Genomic DNA, 23408 nt, shown 5'->3' with positions numbered 1-23408 from the left:
GGCATGGTTGTTATGAACTAGGTCTGTGTGACTTAGGCCTTAAGGATCATTCCACTTCTGCCAGTCTGCTAGATTAACAAGGTGTGTGAAGCTGGAACTCTGACACAAGGTTAAGTTTTTTAAATATTTTAATCATAATTCTGAATGTAACAAATTCAGGACATAATTAGTAATAGAAAGCAAATTGTAGTTGTATACATTATTAAACAGGATCAAAATAAAGGCATGTCAAAATTATGCAAGAATATACAACGATAAGTGTGCAAAAAAAAGATAAAAGCATATTTGGTTTATTTTTGAGTAGCCAGTAAAGAGTGACTATAATATAAAGGTACTAGTTAGTATAACTATAATGTGGTCAACAAAGAAAAAAAGTATGGGTAAAATTAACATGTATGGAAATTATTAAGAAATTATTATTATACAGCACAACATATACAGACTAAAAATACCAGCAATAGGTAAGAATTAATGATATTATTAAAGCTAAATGAATTATTTTCATTAGAATAAATTTGGGATTGTGTGCTATAATATATTCAGACGAAATAAAACCGCAAGATTTAGAGATGGATTTTCTTCTACAACTAAGTAGTAGCCAAGCTTATAAAGTGATTAACACCAAAACTTTCTTTAACAAATGTTGTTTGGTATTTAAAATTAGCTTATGATGAATACATGTAGAAAATGACAGACAAGTGAAGCAAATAACATTATTTTTCTCTTCAACATGGCACCTGTTAGTGAGGTGACTTCTTGTTGGTTATCTGAATAACCACAGTTGTCTGCATACATTATGTGTTGCTAACTGAATGCAAATCACTGGATGCACTGGATGTCATGTTGTAGCCATCTACGAAAACAACAACAACAACAACAAAAACAGAACGGTAAAGTTATTACAACAGTAGACACAGTACTACACCAGGAAGCTGTAGTTTTGTTGGCATTTAAAATAATTGCATGAACAAAAATCTAAAAAATGACATTTTGTATGTGTTGATGCGCCACCCATCCAATTATTATTTTCCCAGTTAACTGCCTGATCAAAGTACAAGCACACCTAAAAACACACAGCTTTCACTTCATTTTTTATATAGAACTTTGGTTTATTCATTTCCTTAATGGTTCTTTACCTCTCCCACGTCTCCAGTTCCTTAAAACTCGAAGTCCACTTGATGTTGAGTTTCCAGCACTTGTGCTCTAAAAAAACAAAAAATAAATAAATCATGCAATATTAACAAGAAGCAAATTAGCTATGATTCATAAGAAAGGAAAGAAAAAAGGAACATGAAACTCATGACTAGGAAAACTGTTCTTACCCCTGTCCTACTTCTGGAGGGTTGTGACCATGATGCTATTGCTGACCGCACCTGATAAATGAAATGTCAAATGTTAGAACACTAAAATGGAAGTCACATGAATTTGTTGTTAAAATTACATTTATTCATGTTGCCAAGCCAAACACTACAAGCAAACCATCTTGTATTTTTGCTGCTCTATGGTGATGGTCATCATGTTCTTTTGTGTGCTTGTGTGGAATACAAGCATATATACATAACTGTTATTTATTGAAGCATGGTCATGTGCTGTTTGCTACTTTCATCCTCAAGTCTGAGTAGCCATTTAGATGGGCTTATATAGGAAGCATGAAATGGCACTGAAAGGGGAGGTTTGACTTGACTAAGGAGGATTTTAGTGTAGTATTATTACAATTTATAGTCCTTTGTCAGTAAAGATTAGGAGACAATTACTAAATTCCTTTTTTTCCAGTACACACTTTGTTGTTAAACCAAAATTATATCATTGACCTTTAATTTTTAAGTAATTCAAGAATAATGATTTACTCATTCATACACATTGTTCATATATTTATTATTATTTTTCCTTGAATTAACCTGTACTAAAGTTGAGCTCTACGTACCTTACCGTCCAGCAGTGTTCCAAATACCAGAATAAAGAAACCCTTTTTTAAAAACAGAGTAACATGAGTTATCAAGGATTCAGTGATTAGATATGCTACTATCATAGCATACAGATAGGCAAAAAATGAATTTGTACCTGTAGCGAATTGAAGAATGCAAATGCAATATGGATTCCTTCATTTCTTGGATCAGCCAGAATTCCAGCTCCCAAACCCCAAGTTATGCCAAAAAATGGTGTGAGCACAGCCAAGCTCTTGGCAATAACCACTAAGACATGCCTTTCCTCTGCTTGTGCAGCAGTTGTTCCAACCCTTCTCCTTATGATTTTGTACAAAACCACAACCAGGATAATGAGGTTTATCACCACTATTGATAGTGCAGGAATCACAAATGCCAGCAGAGCTTTGGACTTATCCCAGTTGAGCCAACATATGATATTTTCTCGGATGTATCCGTTGTCAGGTGCAGTTGCAGCTATAGTTACTGTTGCAATGATGAGAGGAGCTCCGTAGCCTAGAAAAAATCCAATGGCCAGCATAGATGCTTTAGACAAACCACCAGCAAAAACATTTGTTGTACGGTAGAGCAGCAGCATAGCTGAGGCCAGCATCCAGAAGAACAGGGCCAGGTAGAAAAAATGGATAAAAAAGGTAGCTGCAGTGCATGCTGGAGGGTTTTTAACTTCTGCATCGGAAATGGCCGCTCCAATTATAAACCAAATGTTTGCAATCAGGAGGGAAACGGCGATGTTAACAATGGCAACATGACGCAAGTAAGAGGTGTCATTCTTTCTTATTTTTCTCCAAATGAGGCCTTCAATGATGAGACATATGACCAAGGATCCCATTGAAATGCCAACTCCAATGTAGGTTATAATGTCCAAATAGAGTTTCTTCGGACTGTTCGGGGACATGAGGATGGAGAATGAGGTCAGGTGGTTGCAGTTGCAGGTGACAGTTTCTGTTTCATTTATGTTTAACACTAACTCGCAGCCCTTGCCATCCCATCCTCCCAGGCCATCAAAGAGGCTGAAGTTCCAGAAGACACATTCAGGCTTTTGCAGTGTATCATTTAAAATAGCAAATGTGAAAGAGATATTTTTGATTTGGCCACTGGACTGAACAAGTACAACCCTGCCGTTTATGGAGTTGAGCGATGAATTGGCCTCATTTCTTGCAGGTAGTACATTATCTAACGAGTTAAATACTATCATAGTGATTGTTTTGTTATCTCCATAAGACTCTGGTATTTTTATTACCACTGAAGAATTAAATTCAGCATTGAAAGTGTCTGTGAATGTAGTTCTGTTTAACTGAATAAATTCTGTCTTAATGTCAAAAGTTGTATTGACAAGATGAGATGTTATTTTTTCAAGGGAGTCCAATAAAGACGAGCTGACACTTCCAGCATCAGTATTGTTTAAGATGCTTGTGGAGTCATTATTGTTCAATGTGTTCCATGCTTTCTTTGTTCCATTGATGGTGAGAACCCCTGCTGTTATCAAGACATTCTGAGGAAAAAAATAAGAGTGATATTAGATTTAAAAAAAATACAGTTTGGAATGTGATAAATTTTGCAAACTTATAAACATACCTCCATTGAATCTCTGCTAATCGAGACATTGAAGGATGAAGTTTTGTTGGCTACATTGGTGAGTATTTTCACAATAGCTTTAATGTTGGGAGGAGATGTAATCACTTCTTCAGTAAAACTGACAGTGACATTGCTGAGCTGTTCCAAAAATGCTGGCAAGGTAGTGGCAGTCAAGAACTGTGAGATTTGGACAGAGGAAAGAACAATTTCACATGTTATCTCCATGTAATACTTTTATGTATGCACATTTATAATCAGAGGAGTTGGTGATCAAAGGTTTCTGAATTTGAAAGTTTGAAGTATGGAGTCAAAGTATACTATAAGTACTTTCTTAATTTTTATTTATTCACAGTATCTATTTTTTTTTCAGGGTATTTCCAGACTGAAACAGATGAAATCTTGTTTTATTTAATCTTTCTTCTTGTTTTCCTGCTTCTTTAAGCACAAATTATGCATTTGCTTTAAAATCTGTATCACATATGTGGCTTCGATATAGTGTATTTTTTAATTAATAAAACTCTTTTTAATATCTTGCTGCATTTTGTATAAATTCAAAGTCAAGTTTTAAAAAACAAAACACTAAAGCTATTCTGTTATACTTGTATGCAAAAAATACATTGCACCCAAAATATTTCATAGTTCAGCAACACTGACCAATCTAATAAACTTAAACCTGCACCACCCTCCCTATTCTGGCATTTTAAAGATTACTTAGCAGAAATATTAAACAACCTAACTAATAGGTTGCCAATTCCCAGCAAATGGTAGATGGCCTGTATTTGTATAGCGCTTTACTTTACATTCAGTCATCCACCCATTCACACACACATTGGTGACAAGCTACATTGTAGCCACAGTGCCCTGGGGTACACTGACAGAAGCAAGGCTGCCGGACACTGGCACTCTGACCAGCACTAGTAGGCAACGGGTGAAGTGTCTTGCCCAAGAACCCATGCCGAGACTATCAGAGCTGGGGCTCGAACCGGCAACCTTCCGATTATAAGACAAACTGCCTACTCTTGAGCCCTGTCATCCGCCTTGTGATTACGTAATCAACTTTAATTTAATGTACGTGTAAAAGAAATGAACAGAAATCAATTGTTTTTCTACAATAATTAAATAGATTCAATATCTTTCTTCAACAGAATTGCAGACTGCACAGACAGTACCTTCCCAAAGGAAAAAGTACTACAGCTTACTAGGGAATATATTACACTTAATAGTTACTATATACAGTAATGGACTTCTATACATTTTACATTAGATTAAAATTTTGGGTATAAGATTCAGATAATTATTTATTAAAAGCTAGACATTTTAAATGAGAAGAAGAAAGAAAAGTATTTCTTTGTACACCCCTTTTCCCTATTAATGCCCTACCTGCTCCCCGGCAAAACTTTGCTAGACCCGCCCCTGCACAATTACCAGCTGTCAGCAATGTAGAAAAGGATCCTGGTGTAGAAAGTAATATTAAATAAATTCTAACAACAACTTATCAAGCTTAAACGTGCTGCTGTTGTTTAGCCGCTGGTTTCCTCTTTCTGGTGCAAAGTGGACCAAAAACAAACAATGGAGACGCGAGTCGTGACAGAAGAGCCAATCATTAGCGACCTCTGCACACTAGGTGCCTACTCGCCCAGAGAAGAACGGCTGCTGCTGCCAACATCATCCGTCATCATTTCTGCTACACTGGCAGGGCTAGGGGCCAGGACTCTCCTCTTCGGGTTCTTGGGGGATGTTGCTAACTCCGCATCTGATAACAGGCACCACAACCAAAGTAGATGTGCACGGTGTGAGGTCTTGCAGCAAGCTATGAAATACGGTGCATTTCTCGGCTTTTAATAAAATGCTATACGTCGCTAGGTGTTTCATCAGATTCGAGGTGTTACCTCCTTTACACAGTATCACAGTATCACCTTAAAACACTTGTTGCAGGCTGCTGAGTTTGCATCTTTTGCTGTGAAGTACAGCCAGACTTTTGACCGCTTCGCCTTGAGCATTTTTAATCTGTAGCTCTGCTCTGAAAGAACGTACGTACCTGGGCCCGCCTACTACTCTTGCAAAGGTAAAATGATTGGCTAGAATCCAAAGTGTATGACATCTCAGTAAAAAAAAAAGCACCGAAATAAAGCACCGAAACAAAGCACCGAAATGTGCGCTACTTTTCAGTCTGGTTACTACCGTTTATGTCAGAACCTATCCCTATAAAACAGCTAACAATAACAGTTAAACCTAAGTGCAGCCTAGGCGAGGTAGTCAAACGCAGATCCACTGAGCTCTCAACACAGACAGCATCATCAGAAGAAAAGTTGATAAAATAAATTTAAAATTTTGTATTGTTCGATACATATTTGTACCGAACCGAAAGCACTGTATCGAATGGTTCAATACCGATATGAGTATTGTTGCACCCCTAGTATATACATACATATATGTGTGTTTGTATGTCTGTGGGTGTCTTATACTCTGGTATTTTGAATTAGAGCCATTTATATCTATTGAAGCTATTTTGTTATATTTTGTAACTTTGTAATACAGTGTATAATTAATTTTGTTTAGTTAGTTACTGTTTTTACTGCAACTGTGAACTCATCATTTCCTCGGGGATTAATAAAGTATTCTGAATCTTTCAAAAATGTTTGTAGAATGTTTGATTTTTGTCAATCTAACCAATGGTTCATGAAATGTTGTTAGAAACAACCAGAGAGCTAGAATACCTGAGACTGGTCAAGCAGCTCCTTAACTGGCAACAGGATGCAGTTGTCTTGAATGTCTTCAAAATTTCCACTCTCCTTACAGACTGCAGTTATTTCTCCCACCTTGTTTGGTTCTGAACAGGGCACTGCAGCTTTGTAACCTACATCTCCTTGGCCAAATCTGTCATCTTTACAGACAGCGTCTACAAAGAAAGAGAAAAAAATACATCAGCAATTTTAATATGTATTTTTCATTTTCTCAAATGGTAAATGGCCTGTATTTATATAGCGCTTTTACTAGTCCCTAAGGACTCCAAAGCGCTTTACGTATCCAGTCATTCACCCATTCACACACACACTCACATACTGGTGATGGCAAGCTACGTTGTAGCCACAGCTGCCCTGGGGTGCACTGACAGAGGGTGTGTTAATGCATGCTTAAGTTAATACTTGTGAATATCTGAATGTAATACTCACTCTGTGATGATAATTGTAGTGTTATTGCATTTGTAAATAACGGTTGGTTTTTTAACTGACAGATGATTGGCTTTTCCCCTTGTTCACAACCTTGAGGTGTAGGATAATTATAGGTAATTGAAGTACCAGTGCCTAAACAACAACAACAACAACAATAAAAGTAAGTTTAAAAATATCCTAGAGAGTAGAACAATAGCAAGACCAAAAAGTTACAAAATCATATTAATTGCATTAAATATGGTTTTGTGAAAAATGCTGTGATATAAAATGTTTCTCAGTAACAGATTTGCCTTTTGTTGATTTTTGCGTTTTTGTGTCAGGCTTACCTGCTTGCAAAAAGCCCCGAAACTCAACCTCATACCCATCATTCACACTGCACTTCAGAGCCACACTTCCTCCAGAACATTGCACATACTGTCTGATTGGTGAGACTGTGATTGTGGGTTTTGTTTTCAGACTGAAGGATGTTGCAGATTTCTGGTGAAAAAATGCTTTGTCGTTTGTACGAATGAGCCGACATTCATAAACTCCTGTAATTAAAAGTGAAGTGCTTTAATGAAAAAAAACAAAAGCGGTACCATATTTGTAATAACAACAATATTTTTGAATACTCCTAGTTTTCCTCCTTCTAGTTTTCCTAAAAAAGCCAACGCAGCTTTTTAGCAAAACTAGACTAAACAATAATGTCTCTCAAATATTCATCCGTTAACTAAAGGACAGTTTGTTGTCAAATTAGTTACTCACCTCCAGTTACAATATTTCTCAATTTCTCTGAACATGCAATTTCCAAAATAGCTCATACATTCAGAAAGACACTGGTTAACCTGTGAATGCAATTACCAGTGATGGTAATAACGGCGTTACTAACGGTGTTACTTTTTTCAGTAACGAGTAATCTAACTAATTACTATTCCTATCGTTACAACGCCGTTACAGTTACTAACAAGGAAACGCGGTCCGTTACTATTTTTCAACAAACAGACGGTTGAAGCTGTGTTCAGCTTACCGCATCTTATATCAGTTGCACGGAAGTAGCTGTCTATGTAAGTACAGCTTTAAGCAGCTGCGCGCTCCCGCGGACGGTAATCACGATCACTATCTAGCACAACACCTGGAGCTAAGGGGGCAAAACAATCGCACGAGTGCTGCTGTTTGACTGAGGAAGAATAAAGTAGTCGTGGTAAGCCAATCACATGACCACTTAAAGACAAAGCAACAAGGTGCCAGTTTTTAAATTGTGTTGATAGGCCACGTAAAACCAGAGTCATGATAAACAGTATATACGCGGAGTTTTTTCCTCAATAGTTTCGCCACGTTAGCGCTAGCAAGCACTCTCTGCTTATGAACAAAAAAACAAAACAAAACAGTGGAAGTTTTAGGAGTGACGGCGAGAGAGAGAGAGAGAGAGAGAGCAGGAAAAGCGAGCGTGAGTTTTGAGATGTGAGATTTGTGACGTTTAGCGTGTTTGGAGTGTGTAGTTACTGTGTTGTCTTGTGTAGTTAGTGTGTAGTGTTGTGGATAGTTTTGTGTTGTGTGTCAGAACAATGAGGCGACTGCTGTCTCCAGGTAGAAACAGCAGTGATACACCTGCTGCTGTCAGACCTGCAGGTATCAGGCTGTGATGTTCTCCTTTATAGTGGACAGAAATTATTTTTTTGGAGTGGCACAAATAATTTGTGTGGCATCTTATTGAAGAACAGCTGATTGTTCTGTAAATAGTTTGAAATGGTTATTTAAAAAATCAAGGTAAATGGATGGAAATAAATTTGTTGTTTGCAAAACTTGTGCATAGGATTTTAAAACTGACAATTTATATTTGCATTTAAAGTTATGAAATATGATTCATTAAACATGTTTGTGGTTGTTACAGTAAAATATATAACTTCTTCTACTCTGATTTTATGGTTTTTGTCTGATTTTAGATCAATTGTGTTAATACAGTATGTCAAAATGAAAACATAACTGTAAATTCTGACACGTGAGGTTGTGCTAAAAAGGATGATACCAAACAAGACAAAGTAAATAGTTTTTAAAGGTAAAATGTGGAGGGAAAATCAAAAGTAGTAAAAAATGACCAATTATACCCTGGACCCCAGAGGGTTAAACGTTTTCTTTAAAGTAACGCAATAGTTATTTTTCAAGTAATTAATTACTTTTAGAATATTGTAACTCAGTTACTTTTTTGAAGAAGTAACTAGTAACTCTAATTGAATTACTTTTTCAAAGTAACTTGCCCAACACTGGCAATTACCAACCCAAAACCTTTAAGTTTAGTTTAAAGAGACGTTTTGTCAACTAAGCCATTTCTTTTTTTAACCAAAGCCACTAGTTCCTTTGACAATGTGGAAACTGGGGTGGTCAAAAGTTTTAGATACTTCACTGATACTATACTGTTTTAGACAGCTGACTCTAAAAGCGAGTTCCTTATGTTATGATTTCCATGTTTTTACCTACAGTGAATGCACATATTTTTTTTCTGATATTGTGTATCAAAATATTGCTTAAATGCTGAAATCAAAAGCATAACATATTACATTCTGTATTGTAAAGACAGAGTCCTTTCATTTCCATGTATTGTGAGGGAAAAAAACCTGGACTGCACAGAACTATAAAGGAGAATATCAGGCCATTCACAATAGAATATTACAGTGAATACAGACTGATTGATTCACTGACAATGCTTGAGTTCAGCCCGTTCTCACTCCCGAGGCATAACATCTGGCATGATACCACTTTTTTATGTGCGATATCTATAGCGATATCATAAATTCGGATATCTGGTTGTAAGACTCAGATAATTATTTATTAAAAACTAGACATTTTAAATGAGAATAAGGAGGAAACGTATTTTTGTGTGCTCCTCCTATTCCCTGTTAATGCCCTACCTGCCACCCTGGCAAAACTTGCTACCTGCCGCTACACAGTTACCAGCCATCAGCTGCATAGAAAAGGATCCTGGTGGTTAAACGTGCTGCTGTTGTTTAGCCGCTGGTTTCCTCTTTCTGGAGCAAAGTGGGCAATAAAAAAACAAGAGAGACAGGAGTCGTGGCAGGAAAGCCGATCAGCTGATCATTGATCAGTTTCATGAATAAAGTAGCAGCAGGAGAGGGAGAGAGAGAGAGAGAAGAAGAGGCAGTCGCTCCATATATCGGTTGTTAAGCTTAACGTGAGAATGCTTTACAAACATTCAGAAATGAACACAGTTGCTTTACTTCTCTGGGATAGCTCTCCTGGAGATTAAATGCCGGTTTGCAAGCACGTAGTGAGACTCCAAGTGCTCAACCAGACCATTGAAAGGTCTCGCACGCCAAAGCCGCTCTATCACGGGACGCACACTGCTCCGACATGCTAAGGTCATGAGCTGGGTTACGCCATGTCGCAAATTTTGTTTTTGTTTTTTTAAATTTTTTATTTCTCTCCGATATCCGATCCAGTAATTTAAAATGGTAAATGGCCTGTATTTGTATAGCGCTTCACTTAGTCTCTAAGGACCCCAAAGCGCTTTACACTACATTCAGTCATTCACCCATTCTGGTGATAGCAAACTACATTGTAGCCACAGCTGCCATGGGGCGCACTGACAGAGGCAAGGCTGCCGGACACTGGCACCACTGGGCCCTCTGACCACCACCAGTAGGCAACGGGTGAAGTGTCTTGCCGAAAGACACAACGACTGAGACTATCCGAGCTGGATCTCGAACCGGCAACCTTCCAATTATAAGACGAACTGCCAATTCTTGAGCCACGATCGCCAGTAATTTAGATCAGTATCGGACCGATACTGATACATAACATCCGATTGGTCCATCCCTAATAAAATCCTGACAATTTGTCACATCCCGTGTCGTTCCTGAGGAATGCGAAAGGTGACCTTCCATGTTGTTATGCTATGTGCCAGGTTGTGGGTGAAATACAGTAGAATGACGGTCCTGCGTTAATATACGTTCCAGCCATGTATACCAGCCCTAACCCTATCCCTAAGCTTAGCCATAGCCTTATCCCTAACTTTAACCAGCACTTTAATGACGTTAAATAGTGTTTTCCAAAGCGATTTAAGTAAAATGAACGAACATGTGTAGATTGATTCCGAATGCTTCTCGTGTTTCCTTAATTTTCTCGTCATTTAAGGATGTGTTGGGTGCTTGGAAGCGTACTGTGTTGACGATTTGTCTCCTAGCATAAAATATTATGCTTTGGGAGTGAGAATGTGGTGTTGTGGTGCACTGTAAGATGAATTTTACCCAGTCAATCAGAATTTTGCTGTTGCGGTAGCCTGGGCACTATGAGAAAACTGTAATGCAGGACTTACATTTTAATGTTATTAAAATGAAAATATTACATTTTTTAAATAAAATATTACAATACAATTACTTTTTTTTTTTTAAGTATTCCTATTAAACGTATCAGTCAATTTCTTACCATTGTCAGAGCTAATAAACCTTGACACAGTTAAGGTTGATATTCCATCCTTAATTGAAATTCTGTGTTCTCCATCTTCAGATATGAGCACCGTATTACGTCTCCACTCTGCTGCTGAGACAGTGCCAAAATTGAGATTCACTGGTGGAGGGCCACATGTGACAGTCACTGTTTCCTCATAAAATCCATCATTTGGCACAAATGTCAGGGGACCCGATGCTTTAAGGACACAAATGTCACACAATTGTTAAACAACTATCTGGACCGATAGATATTCACAACATTTGAAAGGAGAAATGTAAAAGACTGCCTTACCCTCAAATACCACAGGGTATGATTCTGCCAGCTTGCCAGCTATTTTTAAATTTAGTGCTTGAAAGTCTGGTGTAACAGAAGAGTTAGCACTGACTTGATATTGGGCAATGGTACTTCCACTCCTGCAACAGAAAATAGAAGTCCCTTAAAAATGTAACCACAAAAGAGTTGCCAACTCTCATGTGCTCACACGTGATGTGTTCACTCACACAGGCCAAACAAGTCTCATCTCAAATAACACAAACATCAAATGCCCTTAGATATAGCAAAAAAAAGATTACAGTAAATAGCAAATAATTAACCATTTTTTCCCTACTGGGTAGATTATATGTTTCTAGAATGAGTAGCAGACAGTTTTACTGCAAGTTGAGTTCTCCCTCAGTCACTTTAATTTACAATTTAACAGATGAAAATGTTTACAGTAAAGTCTTCATTGTGATGAGGCAGGATAGATTAAGAAATTTCATTACTTGAAAGTAACGTCAGTAACTTTTTTTCCCTCCTAGTTTGTTAAATAAAGTATTACCTTCAAGACACTGTTCTGTTAACTAGTCCCCCAAGCTAGTTAACAGTAAAATAGCAGTCTTTTAAAAGGACTTTGCAAAAACATGTAATAACCATACCATAAAAGGAGTAGCAAATGAAGGGAAAAAAAAAACCTTGATAGGAATATTGTAGTTACTAAAAAGACATTGTGAGTTACCGGAAGTTGATTAATTTTGCTTCTATTCCTTGCTTCCGTCCTTCATCCCTGATCTGTTTGAGACAATGGCAAAAAATGGAATAAATATCCCATATAGCTAGTGGAATGAGAACACCAGAAAACAGAATGATTAATAAAAAAGGCAAATAAAAACTTACAGTGTTGCTAACAGTTATGTGAAAGTCATTGGTTTCCTGATTGTATTCTTCCTTGAATTCAACATCCATAGTTATTTCTAGTGTCTTCTTCATCTGTGCAGTTGTTGATGTTGTGGTGGTTGTTGTTGTTGATGATGCTGTGGTTGTTGTTGTTGATGTTGTGATTGTCAGTGGTGGTGGTAGAAAGGGCATTGTTGTTGTTGTGTTTGGCATTGTTGGTGTTATCGTCATTGTTGTAGTTGTAACTGATAGTAATGTAGTTGTAGCTGATGTTATACATGGAGTGAAAGCTGTGGAGAATAAATTAAGATCCAAGAGAAAAGAAGAAAATTAACACCAGAGAATTCCAACAGAAATAAATGTATTAAAGACATATTTGAATACATTGAGTGAGTATATAATCACAATCAGGTCACATAAAAATTATTTGCTAAATTCTTACTTGAGATTGGTTGACATAATTCTCCACCAGGAGGAAGCCCATTTATGCACCCACAGGTTTGTGAGGTGACATTATTGCATGCTCCATATTGTTCACACTTCTTACATGACCAAGCGAACTGGTCCTCACACTGACACTGCACTCCCGTAGAGACTGGAGAGCACCCTTTTCAAGACAGTTAAAAGAATGACAAATCATAGTCATACAGCACTATATAAAAATAGTACAAAAATCACATAAATAAGATCAAGTCCTCACATGTGGTGAAGTTCAAGTCTTTTACTGTTAAAGACTCGATTTGAGGGGAGACGACATTTTTCATAATGTCTCTGAGTACAACAGTGATATTTGGGGGCACACTGACTGCTGGGATGTGCATTTCAACTGCTATATAGAAGACCACTGGTGCTGTGAAGGAGAAAAGGAGTGAATGCATCACATAAACCTGTCACAATAATGGGAAACAATATTTACATGATTGTGTAGACAGCAAGCTCCTATTTTTACACGGTCAAAACCCTGCTGGCAAAAATCCAAAACTATGAGTCACTTGGCAAACAGATTCATTTTTTAGATAATTTAAATAACTTTATTTTTACAACAAAGGAGATTCAATTTATTTAGATTTTAAAGTGCAAGTGATAATCTGCAGCACTGTTCATTTCAATTATCATACCATTTGTTGTTGTAGGTGATGTAGTTGTTGTGACTGTAAAAAAGGGGGAAAAAGCAGCATGTCAGGTTTCAGCATACTTTTTTAAATTTATCATTTTTCTTTTCCCATCAAGCCACAGAATCTAATGTACGTCATCCCTGCAACATGACATATTATATCTTTAATACCAAGTTTTTGCTTTAAGGACATGAAACAAAATACTTAAAATCTTTTCAATTAGCATATGACCAGACATGTAGACAAACATATTTAGTGACGGTTTAAGAGATTTGGTTTGATACCAATACTGTAACAGCTTTGATACAAAATCAGAGATGACAAAAATTGATTAGAAATATCATAATAATAAAATGTAATTCCTGATCATTTAAATAGCTGTGTAGTTACAACAATGGTGATGGAGCTTTTCATATTTTAAAGTGCAAGTGATGCTCTGGAGCTCACACAAAGACATTTATACTTTACATTTCATATATCATACCATTTGTTGTAGTAGGTATTGTTGTTACTGGTGTGGTGACTGTGAAAATGGAAAAAAGCAGTAGTTCAGATTTCAGCATACTTTTCTTATATTTCAAATTTCCCTTTTCTAATGCAGCCATTAAATAGCTCTGTTGGTGCAACAAAAGTGATTCATGTTTTAGATTTTACAGTGCAACTGATAATCTGGACCTTCATTCTTATTTTACATTTCAAACACCATACCATTTGTTGTTGTAGTAAAGGATGGTGTTGATGGTGTTATGACTATGAAAATGGGAAAAAAAACAGGAGTTCAGGTTTCAGTATACATTTTTATATATTTTAAATTTCTATTTTCAAATGCACCCACAGAATGTAATGTACATGATCCTTGCAAAATTACATATTATGTATGTCTTTAATACTGAGTGTTTGTTTAAGGACATGTAGCAGAAAACCTCTTAAACATAAGCTTTGATAATTAGTAGTTAATGTTTTTGTGAATGTTTTTCAATTAATATGAGAAACAAAAGTATTTAAATTTATGGGACGGATGAAAGATTCTTTAGGTTAGAAAGTTGTAATGACATTTACTGCAAAAAATACTTTAAGGAAGAATGTTCACATACCAGGAGTTGTTGTTGGAGATAAAAAAGTATCTGTGGATGACAATTATCATTTTAAAATGTTCATTTTACAGTAAATGGCAAAAATAATTAACAGCTTAGAAAAAAAGCAAAAAAAATTAAAAAGAGACCAAAAGAAAACAAGAACAAATACACACCCTTATTTCTAAGGAGAAAAAGGGGAAAATCCATCACATATACAAAACACAATCATGGGAGATGATATTTACAAGAAAATGCTGACAAAAAGCTGTGACTTTTATGCCCCCTGTTTCCACATAATCTGTGTCCCAATTGAGGGGCCACATCCTTCAGAGGCCACAGTTAAAGGCAACCTTGAGTCTTCCTTTTCCCCAGAATAGGTTGGGTCTATCCTTCGTGGCCCAACCTATGTCAGGATTCACAGCGCGGCAGTGGCGGTGGATAATTTTTTGGAAAAAATGATGGCAGGTTCAAGCTGGGCGGCCAAAGAGTAAACTTTTAAATGTAAGTACTGAGTTTTATGTTACTTATGTACGAGGCAATACAAATGTTTTAATAATGAAGAACATTAAAAGATTACTGTTGGCCACATGTGGGCCAACAGTAATAACAGAATTATGCAAACAGAATAAAGTGAAATGTGAATGCTGCCTGGTTTTCAGTCTCGAAAATTATGGAACAAGCAGAATTCACTGCACTGTTATTGCTAGCTTGGTTATTTTTGTTGCCTCCAATTGGTGGTGTCGAGCCAAATTGATTTTAATGTTTGTTTGACAGTAAGCTAAAAGAAAGGTGGTTTATTCAGAGGAGTCAAACATGTGACCACAGCACCAACTGGAAACTTTTCTTATTTTGGAAGTATTTGGTACTTATTTAGTACAAAAAGAAAATACTTCTTCTCTTGTGCTGTTTTGTAATACCGCCTGAGGCTGTCACTTTTCTTTCTGTCCTGCACTCTCTCTCTGTTTCTTTCTCTCTGATTGTGTAATAAAAGTATGAACATGTATTTATAAGACACACTTGTGTTTGAATCCTGCAGCTTATAACACATTTGATTTCCATGTGTGACAACTGCAAGTGTCCAGAGTGAGGACAGACTGAGGGACCCACTGCTGCACATCATCTGTGTGACTTTGCACCCCTGAAAGTAGAAATAATCTCAGCTAATTGAGTCACAAGCCAAACACATGTGATTCTAGATCATTTAAAGAACTGTATTGTTGAAACAAAAGTGATTCATTTTTTTTAGATTTGACAGTGCAAGTTATAATCTGGAGCTCACACAAACACCTTCATTCTTCACTATACATTTCAAATCTCTTACTGTATGTTGGTGTAGGTGATGGTGTTATTTCTATGGAAAGGGGGGGGGGAAGCAGCAGTTTAGATTTCAACATACTTTTTTTAATATTTCAAATTATTTGTTTCAAATGCAGCCACAGAATCTAATGCAAATCAACCTTGCAAAATTACATACTATGTCTTTAATGTCAAGTGTTTGCTTTAAGGAGATGCAGCAAAACACTTCAAGTGCTGTGTTTACATATTATCACCGTATAAGCTTTGGTCATAAAAGACAGTTTCAATGTATATTTAAACCTATATAAATTATTAACACAACTTGAACTGTTGAAAAAAAAAATGGTTTGAAAGTACAATGACTACACAGTTTTTTATTGACATTTACTGCAAAAATATACTTTAAAGAATAAACAAGCAAGTAAGAATGTTCACTTACCAGGAGTTGTTGTTGGACATGAAGAAACGTCTGTGGAGGAAAATTGTGGTTTTAAAATGATCATTTCTAGAGAATGACAAAAATGATTCACAGCAAAGAAAAAAAAACACAAAACACAAAAGAAAATGACATAAAAAGTAAACAAGAACAAGAACTCACCCTTATTTCTAACAACAGAAAGTTTACACTTAAGCATATGTTTAATAGATGATTCTAAGTAACCATAGCTATATGTTGATGAACACATGCTGCTGGTCAGATACATTCATTAATGTTCTTGGTGAAAGCACTTTTCTGTAACAACAGCTAGAAGATTTCAGTGCTTACTTGTGATTGGTTCACAGAACTCTCCAGTAGAAGGAAGCCCTTTGATGCATTCACAAGTTTGGGAGGTGACATTGCTGCATGCACCGTATATTCCACAATTGTCACATGACCAGGCAAACTGGTCCTCACATTGACACTGCAGTCCTCCAGTGGAGTTTGGATAGCACCCTGATAAGGACATTTAAGACAATCACCAAACATAGCTCATAAATCATTCACCAGAGTATGAACACATTTAATTAGGACTGAGTATAAAATTCTTACATGTGGTGAAGTTCAATTCTTCCAGTATTAAAGACCAACTGATTGTTTGGGGGAAAGTCAAATTTCCCACATAGTCTCTAAACAGATCAATGAAATTTGGGGGCAGACTGGATATTGGGAAGAGCAAGTTCAAGTCTATATTAAACTCCACTGGCTCTGTAGAGGAGACAAGGAGAAAATCATCACAAAAATCTTTCACAATTATGAGAAACAATGTTTACATATATTGTTTTTGAACAAACACCCCAATTATCTGACATGTTTCTACTTCTACTGAGATGTAAAAGGCCAGAAGTAGAGAAGAGGCACACCTCTTGCCCCTCTTACTGTCAAACCTTATTTTCTACCATTTAAACTGAAAGTTGAAATAATCTCAGCTAATTGAGTCACAAGCCAAACACGTGATTCTAGATCATATAAAGAGCTGTATTGTTGAAACAAAAGTGATTCATTTTTTTAGATTTGACAGTGCAAGTGATAATCTGGAGCTCACACAAAGACCTTCATTCTTCACTATACATTTCAAACGTCTTACTGTATGTTGGTGTAGGTGATGGTGTTATTTCTATGGAAAAAGGTGGAAAAAAGCAGCAGTTTAGATTTCAACATACTTTTTTTTATATTTCAAATTATTTGTTTCAAACGCAGCCACAGAATTTAATGCAAATAAACCTTGCAAAATTACATATTGTGTAATATTTAATTTCAGCGTTTGCTTTAAGGAGATGCAGCAAAACACTTCACATGCTGTGGTTAGTTATTATCACCGTATAAGCTTTGGTCATGAAAGGCATTTAAGATGTATATTTGAACCAATATAAATTATTAACACCGATTGAATTGTTGAAAGATTTTTTAGGTCTGTAAGTACAATGACTACACATTTTTGTAATGACATTTACTGCAAAAATATACTTTAAAGAATGAACATAGAAGAAAGAAGAATGTTCACATACCAGGAGTTGTTGTTGGACATGACGAAATATCTGTAGAGGAAAATTGTGCTTTTAAAATGTTCATTATTTAATGAATGACCAAAAAGATTAACAGCAAAGATGAGAAACAAAACACAAATGAAAAAGATATTTTAAAAAAAGGAAACAAGCACAAACACACCCTTATGTCTAACAACAGAAAGTTTACATTGAAGCATATGTTTAATAGATGATTCCAAGTAATGATAGCTATATGTTGATGAACACATGCTGCTAGTCAGATACATTCATTTATTCAAAATTAGAGTTTTTAGGCTCCTCCTCTGTAGAACCAGCTCCCAGTTTGGATTTGGGAGACAGGCACTCTCTCTATACCTTCAAAATTAGATTTAAAATATCCCCTTTTGAAGAAAAAAATACAAATAGGGCTGGATGTTTTGAAATAACCTAAGACCTATAGTTAAAATTGGATGGGAATAATCTGGAACAGTTATCAATGAAGTTTGGGCACGGAGTTTATTAAATTAAAGTTGTGCAAGATCAGTTAATTATACTATTAGTTAATTCTTTGTTCTCTGCAGTCTGGAACTGCTTTCAGTGGACAGGTTGGAGATACTTGTTTAATAATAAGAAAGTAATGCCATCCCACAGTCCTGTGTACACCCTCAAAACAACCCTTTTTTCCTTCTCAGCATGGCTTTGTGGTCATGGTCGAAATTAATAATAAAGTTGGAGTCAACACTATGCATTTAGCAGTATTGCTCAAGAGACGTGAGAATCAATGGAGTAACTTAAATTCAGGCGTCATGAAAGTTTTAGGCAAGCTCAACATCTTGTCTGTGCAGCTTGGATGATATGGTATCCTGAAATAGAGAAATGTACAGTTTATCTATTTTCTATGGGGAGAAAAAAAAACTTAGAGAGACATAGAGAAAGATATAAGATAGAGAGGACTGGAGAGGAGAAGTTGAAGCTGACGTTGGGTTTTTTTTGTTGTTGTTGTTATACTGTAAAAAGATTATAATGTAAAAAGAAAAATCAAACCAAATATAGTAATTGTTTTTGGTTGGTTAATTTCCAATTTTGCAGTGTTTGTGCTGCAGAGCAAGTACTTAAAAACTGGCCATGACAGAAGCTTACTTGTAATTGGTTCACAGAACTCTCCACCAGGAGGAAGCCCTTTGATGCATTCACAAGTTTGGGAGGTGACATTGCTGCATGCACCGTATACTCCACACTTGTCACATGACCAGGCAAACTGGTCCTCACATTGACACTGCAGTCCTCCAGTGGAGTTTGGATAGCACCCTGATAAGGACATTTAAGACAATCACCAAACATAGCTCATAAATCATTCACCAGAGTATGAACACATTTAATTAGGACTGAGTATAAAATTCTTACATGTGGTGAAGTTCAATTCTTCCAGTATTAAAGACCAACTGATTGTTTGGGGGAAAGTCAAATTTCCCACATAGTCTCTAAACAGATCAATGAAATTTGGGGGCAGACTGGATATTGGGAAGAGCAAGTTCAAGTCTATATTAAACTCCACTGGCACTGTAGAGGAGACAAGGAGAAAATCATCACAAAAATCTTTCACAATTATGAGAAACAATGTTTACATATATTGTTTTTGAACAAACACCCCAATTATCTGACATGTTTCTACTTCTACTGAGATGTAAAAGGCCAGAAGTAGAGAAGAGGCACACGTCTTGCCCCTCTTACTGTCAAACCTTATTTTCTACCATTTAAACTGAAAGTTGAAATAATCTCAGCTAATTGAGTCACAAGCCAAACACGTGATTCTAGATCATTTAAAGAACTGTATTGTTGAAACAAAAGTGATTCATTTTTTTAGATTTGACAGTGCAAGTGATAATCTGGAGCTCACACAAACACCTTCATTCTTCACTATACATTTCAAATCTCTTACTGTATGTTGGTGTAGGTGATGGTGTTATTTCTATGGAAAAAGGGGAAAAAAGCAGCAGTTTAGATTTCAACATACTTTTTTTAATATTTCAAATTATTTGTTTCAAATGCAGCCACAGAATCTAATGCAAATCAACCTTGCAAAATTACATATTATGTTTTTAATGTCAAGTGTTTGCTTTAAGGAGATGCAGCAAAACACTTCAAGTGCTGTGTTTACATATTATCACCGTATAAGCTTTGGTCATAAAAGACAGTTTCAATGTATATTTAAACCTATATAAATTATTAACACAACTTGAACTGTTGAAAAAAAAAATGGTTTGAAAGTACAATGACTACACAGTTTTTTATTGACATTTACTGCAAAAAATATACTTTAAAGAATAAACAAGCAAGTAAGAATGTTCACTTACCAGGAGTTGTTGTTGGACATGAAGAAACGTCTGTGGAGGAAAATTGTGGTTTTAAAATGATCATTTCTAGAGAATGACAAAAATGATTAACAGCAAAGAAAGAAAAACACAAAACACAAAAGAAAATGACATAAAAAGTAAACAAGAACAAGAACTCACCCTTATTTCTAACAACAGAAAGTTTACACTGAAGCATATGTTTAATAGATGATTCTAAGTAACCATAGCTATAGGTTGATGAACACATGCTGCTGGTCAGATACATTCATTAATGTTCTTGGTGAAAGCACTTTTCTGTAACAACAGCTAGAAGATTTCAGTGCTTACTTGTGATTGGTTCACAGAACTCTCCAGTAGAAGGAAGTCCTTTTATGCAGCCACATGTTTGGGAGATGACATCACCACAGGCACCGTATACTCCACACTTGTCACATGACCAAGCAAACTGGTCCTCACACTGACACTGCAGTCCTCCAGTGGAGTTTGGATAGCACCCTTTTAAAGACAACACAGTTCATAAGTGATGCAGGATCACATGAACACTATTAAATATGACTGATTACAACATGTAAATTAAGATCAGGCCCTTACATGTGGTGAAGGTCAGGTTTTTCAGTGTTAAAGAGTCAATGATGATTTGGGTTAGGGAGACATTTCTCACAATGTGTCTGAGTACATCACTGAAATCTGGGGCCGCACTGGATGCTGGGATGTGTAATTCAAGGACTATATCAAAGTCCATTGGTGCTGTGAAGGAGAAAAAGGGGGCAAATCCATCACATATACATAACACAATGATGGGAGATGATATTTACAAGAAAATGCTGACAAAAGCTGTCACTTTTATGGCCCTTGTTTCCACAGAGTCAACATTTTGATGATGCGTCTGCTTCCCACTTCCACACTGTTCTAATCTGGTACTGTCAAACCTTATTTTCTACCACTTAAACTGAAAGTTGAAATAATCTCAGCTAATTGAGTCACAAACCAAACACATGTGATTCTAGATCATTCAAAGAGCTGTATTGTTGAAACAAAAGTGATTCATTTTTTTAGATTTGACAGTGCAAGTGATAATCTGGAGCTCACACAAAGACCTTCATTCTTCACTATACATTTCAAACGTCTTACTGTATGTTGGTGTAGGTGATGGTGTTATTTCTATGGAAAAAGGTGGAAAAAAGCAGCAGTTTAGATTTCAACATACTTTTTTTATATTTCAAATTATTTGTTTCAAATGCAGCCACAGAATCTAATGCAAATAAACCTTGCAAAATTACATATTGTGTAATATTTAATTTCAGCGTTTGCTTTAAGGAGATGCAGCAAAACACTTCACATGCTGTGGTTAGTTATTATCACCGTATAAGCTTTGGTCATGAAAGGCATTTAAGATGTATATTTGAACCAATATAAATTATTAACACCGATTGAATTGTTGAAAGATTTTTTAGGTCTGTAAGTACAATGACTACACATTTTTGTAATGACATTTACTGCAAAAATATACTTTAAAGAATGAACATAGAAGAAAGAAGAATGTTCACATACCAGGAGTTGTTGTTGGACATGACGAAATATCTGTAGAGGAAAATTGTGCTTTTAAAATGTTCATTATTTAATGAATGACCAAAAAGATTAACAGCAAAGATGAGAAACAAAACACAAATGAAAAAGATATTTTAAAAAAAGGAAACAAGCACAAACACACCCTTATGTCTAACAACAGAAAGTTTACATTGAAGCATATGTTTAATAGATGATTCCAAGTAATGATAGCTATATGTTGATGAACACATGCTGCTAGTCAGATACATTCATTTATTCAAAATTAGAGTTTTTAGGCTCCTCCTCTGTAGAACCAGCTCCCAGTTTGGATTTGGGAGACAGGCACTCTCTCTATACCTTCAAAATTAGATTTAAAATATCCCCTTTTGAAGAAAAAAATACAAATAGGGCTGGATGTTTTGAAATAACCTAAGACCTATAGTTAAAATTGGATGGGAATAATCTGGAACAGTTATCAATGAAGTTTGGGCACGGAGTTTATTAAATTAAAGTTGTGCAAGATCAGTTAATTATACTATTAGTTAATTCTTTGTTCTCTGCAGTCTGGAACTGCTTTCAGTGGACAGGTTGGAGATACTTGTTTAATAATAAGAAAGTAATGCCATCCCACAGTCCTGTGTACACCCTCAAAACAACCCTTTTTTCCTTCTCAGCATGGCTTTGTGGTCATGGTCGAAATTAATAATAAAGTTGGAGTCAACACTATGCATTTAGCAGTATTGCTCAAGAGACGTGAGAATCAATGGAGTAACTTAAATTCAGGCGTCATGAAAGTTTTAGGCAAGCTCAACATCTTGTCTGTGCAGCTTGGATGATATGGTATCCTGAAATAGAGAAATGTACAGTTTATCTATTTTCTATGGGGAGAAAAAAAAACTTAGAGAGACATAGAGAAAGATATAAGATAGAGAGGACTGGAGAGGAGAAGTTGAAGCTGACGTTGGTTTTTTTTGTTGTTGTTGTTGTTGTTGTTATACTGTAAAAAGATTATAATGTAAAAAGAAAAATCAAACCAAATATAGTAATTGTTTTTGGTTGGTTAATTTCCAATTTTGCAGTGTTTGTGCTGCAGAGCAAGTACTTAAAAACTGGCCATGACAGAAGCTTACTTGTAATTGGTTCACAGAACTCTCCACCAGGAGGAAGCCCTTTGATGCATTCACAAGTTTGGGAGGTGACATTGCTGCATGCACCGTATACTCCACACTTGTCACATGACCAGGCAAACTGGTCCTCACATTGACACTGCAGTCCTCCAGTGGAGTTTGGATAGCACCCTGATAAGGACATTTAAGACAATCACCAAACATAGCTCATAAATCATTCACCAGAGTATGAACACATTTAATTAGGACTGAGTATAAAATTCTTACATGTGGTGAAGTTCAATTCTTCCAGTATTAAAGACCAACTGATTGTTTGGGGGAAAGTCAAATTTCCCACATAGTCTCTAAACAGATCAATGAAATTTGGGGGCAGACTGGATATTGGGAAGAGCAAGTTCAAGTCTATATTAAACTCCACTGGCACTGTAGAGGAGACAAGGAGAAAATCATCACAAAAATCTTTCACAATTATGAGAAACAATGTTTACATATATTGTTTTTGAACAAACACCCCAATTATCTGACATGTTTCTACTTCTACTGAGATGTAAAAGGCCAGAAGTAGAGAAGAGGCACACCTCTTAATTTTTTAATTTCGATTTTTTTTCAGCTCCATCGTCACAGTTGTAAAAGAAAGAAAA

General features: G+C 36.1%; 1 protein-coding gene across 1 annotated transcript; it reads right to left on the bottom strand.

Moving 5' to 3' along the window:
• Window positions 1–113: 113 nt before the first annotated feature.
• LOC100704188 (adhesion G protein-coupled receptor F5-like) lies at window positions 114–22747 on the bottom strand. The gene is made up of 33 exons (XM_025899574.1): window positions 21644–22747; window positions 21224–21253; window positions 20684–20839; window positions 20420–20587; window positions 20093–20122; window positions 19678–19707; window positions 19143–19298; window positions 18879–19046; window positions 17760–17789; window positions 17339–17368; window positions 16804–16959; window positions 16540–16707; window positions 16213–16242; window positions 15799–15828; window positions 14496–14525; window positions 14110–14151; window positions 13886–13924; window positions 13405–13437; window positions 12987–13136; window positions 12729–12893; window positions 12287–12576; window positions 12129–12181; window positions 11426–11547; window positions 11111–11329; window positions 7018–7221; window positions 6692–6823; window positions 6236–6417; window positions 3519–3695; window positions 2062–3435; window positions 1925–1966; window positions 1323–1373; window positions 1137–1203; window positions 114–853 (listed from the first exon to the last, which is right to left on the bottom strand). Exons 1-33 carry the CDS (start codon window positions 21705–21707, stop codon window positions 795–797), a joined length of 4677 nt encoding a protein of 1558 aa, XP_025755359.1. The 5' UTR covers window positions 21708–22747; the 3' UTR covers window positions 114–794.
• Between the last annotated feature and the right edge of the window lie 661 nt (window positions 22748–23408).

This window comes from Oreochromis niloticus, linkage group LG3 (assembly GCF_001858045.2).
Source record: "Oreochromis niloticus isolate F11D_XX linkage group LG3, O_niloticus_UMD_NMBU, whole genome shotgun sequence".
Taxonomy (NCBI): domain Eukaryota; kingdom Metazoa; phylum Chordata; class Actinopteri; order Cichliformes; family Cichlidae; genus Oreochromis; species Oreochromis niloticus.
Note: the sequence above shows the minus strand (reverse complement) of the source record. Positions and strands in the feature narration are given on the sequence as shown.

What these genes read in the sequence shown, in the direction of transcription:
- LOC100704188 (XM_025899574.1), bottom strand. Translation starts at nt 21,707, where the DNA reads ATGAACATTTTAAAAGCACAATTTTCCTCTACAGATATTTCGTCATGT. An exon ending in ATGTCCAACAACAACTCCTG is followed by an intron (nt 19,708 to 20,092) that starts GTAAGTGAACAT and finishes CTTTTTCCATAG; the next exon opens with AAATAACACCATCACCTACA. An exon ending in GTTTATTAGCTCTGACAATG is followed by an intron (nt 7,222 to 11,110) that starts GTAAGAAATTGA and finishes TTTTAATTACAG; the next exon opens with GAGTTTATGAATGTCGGCTC.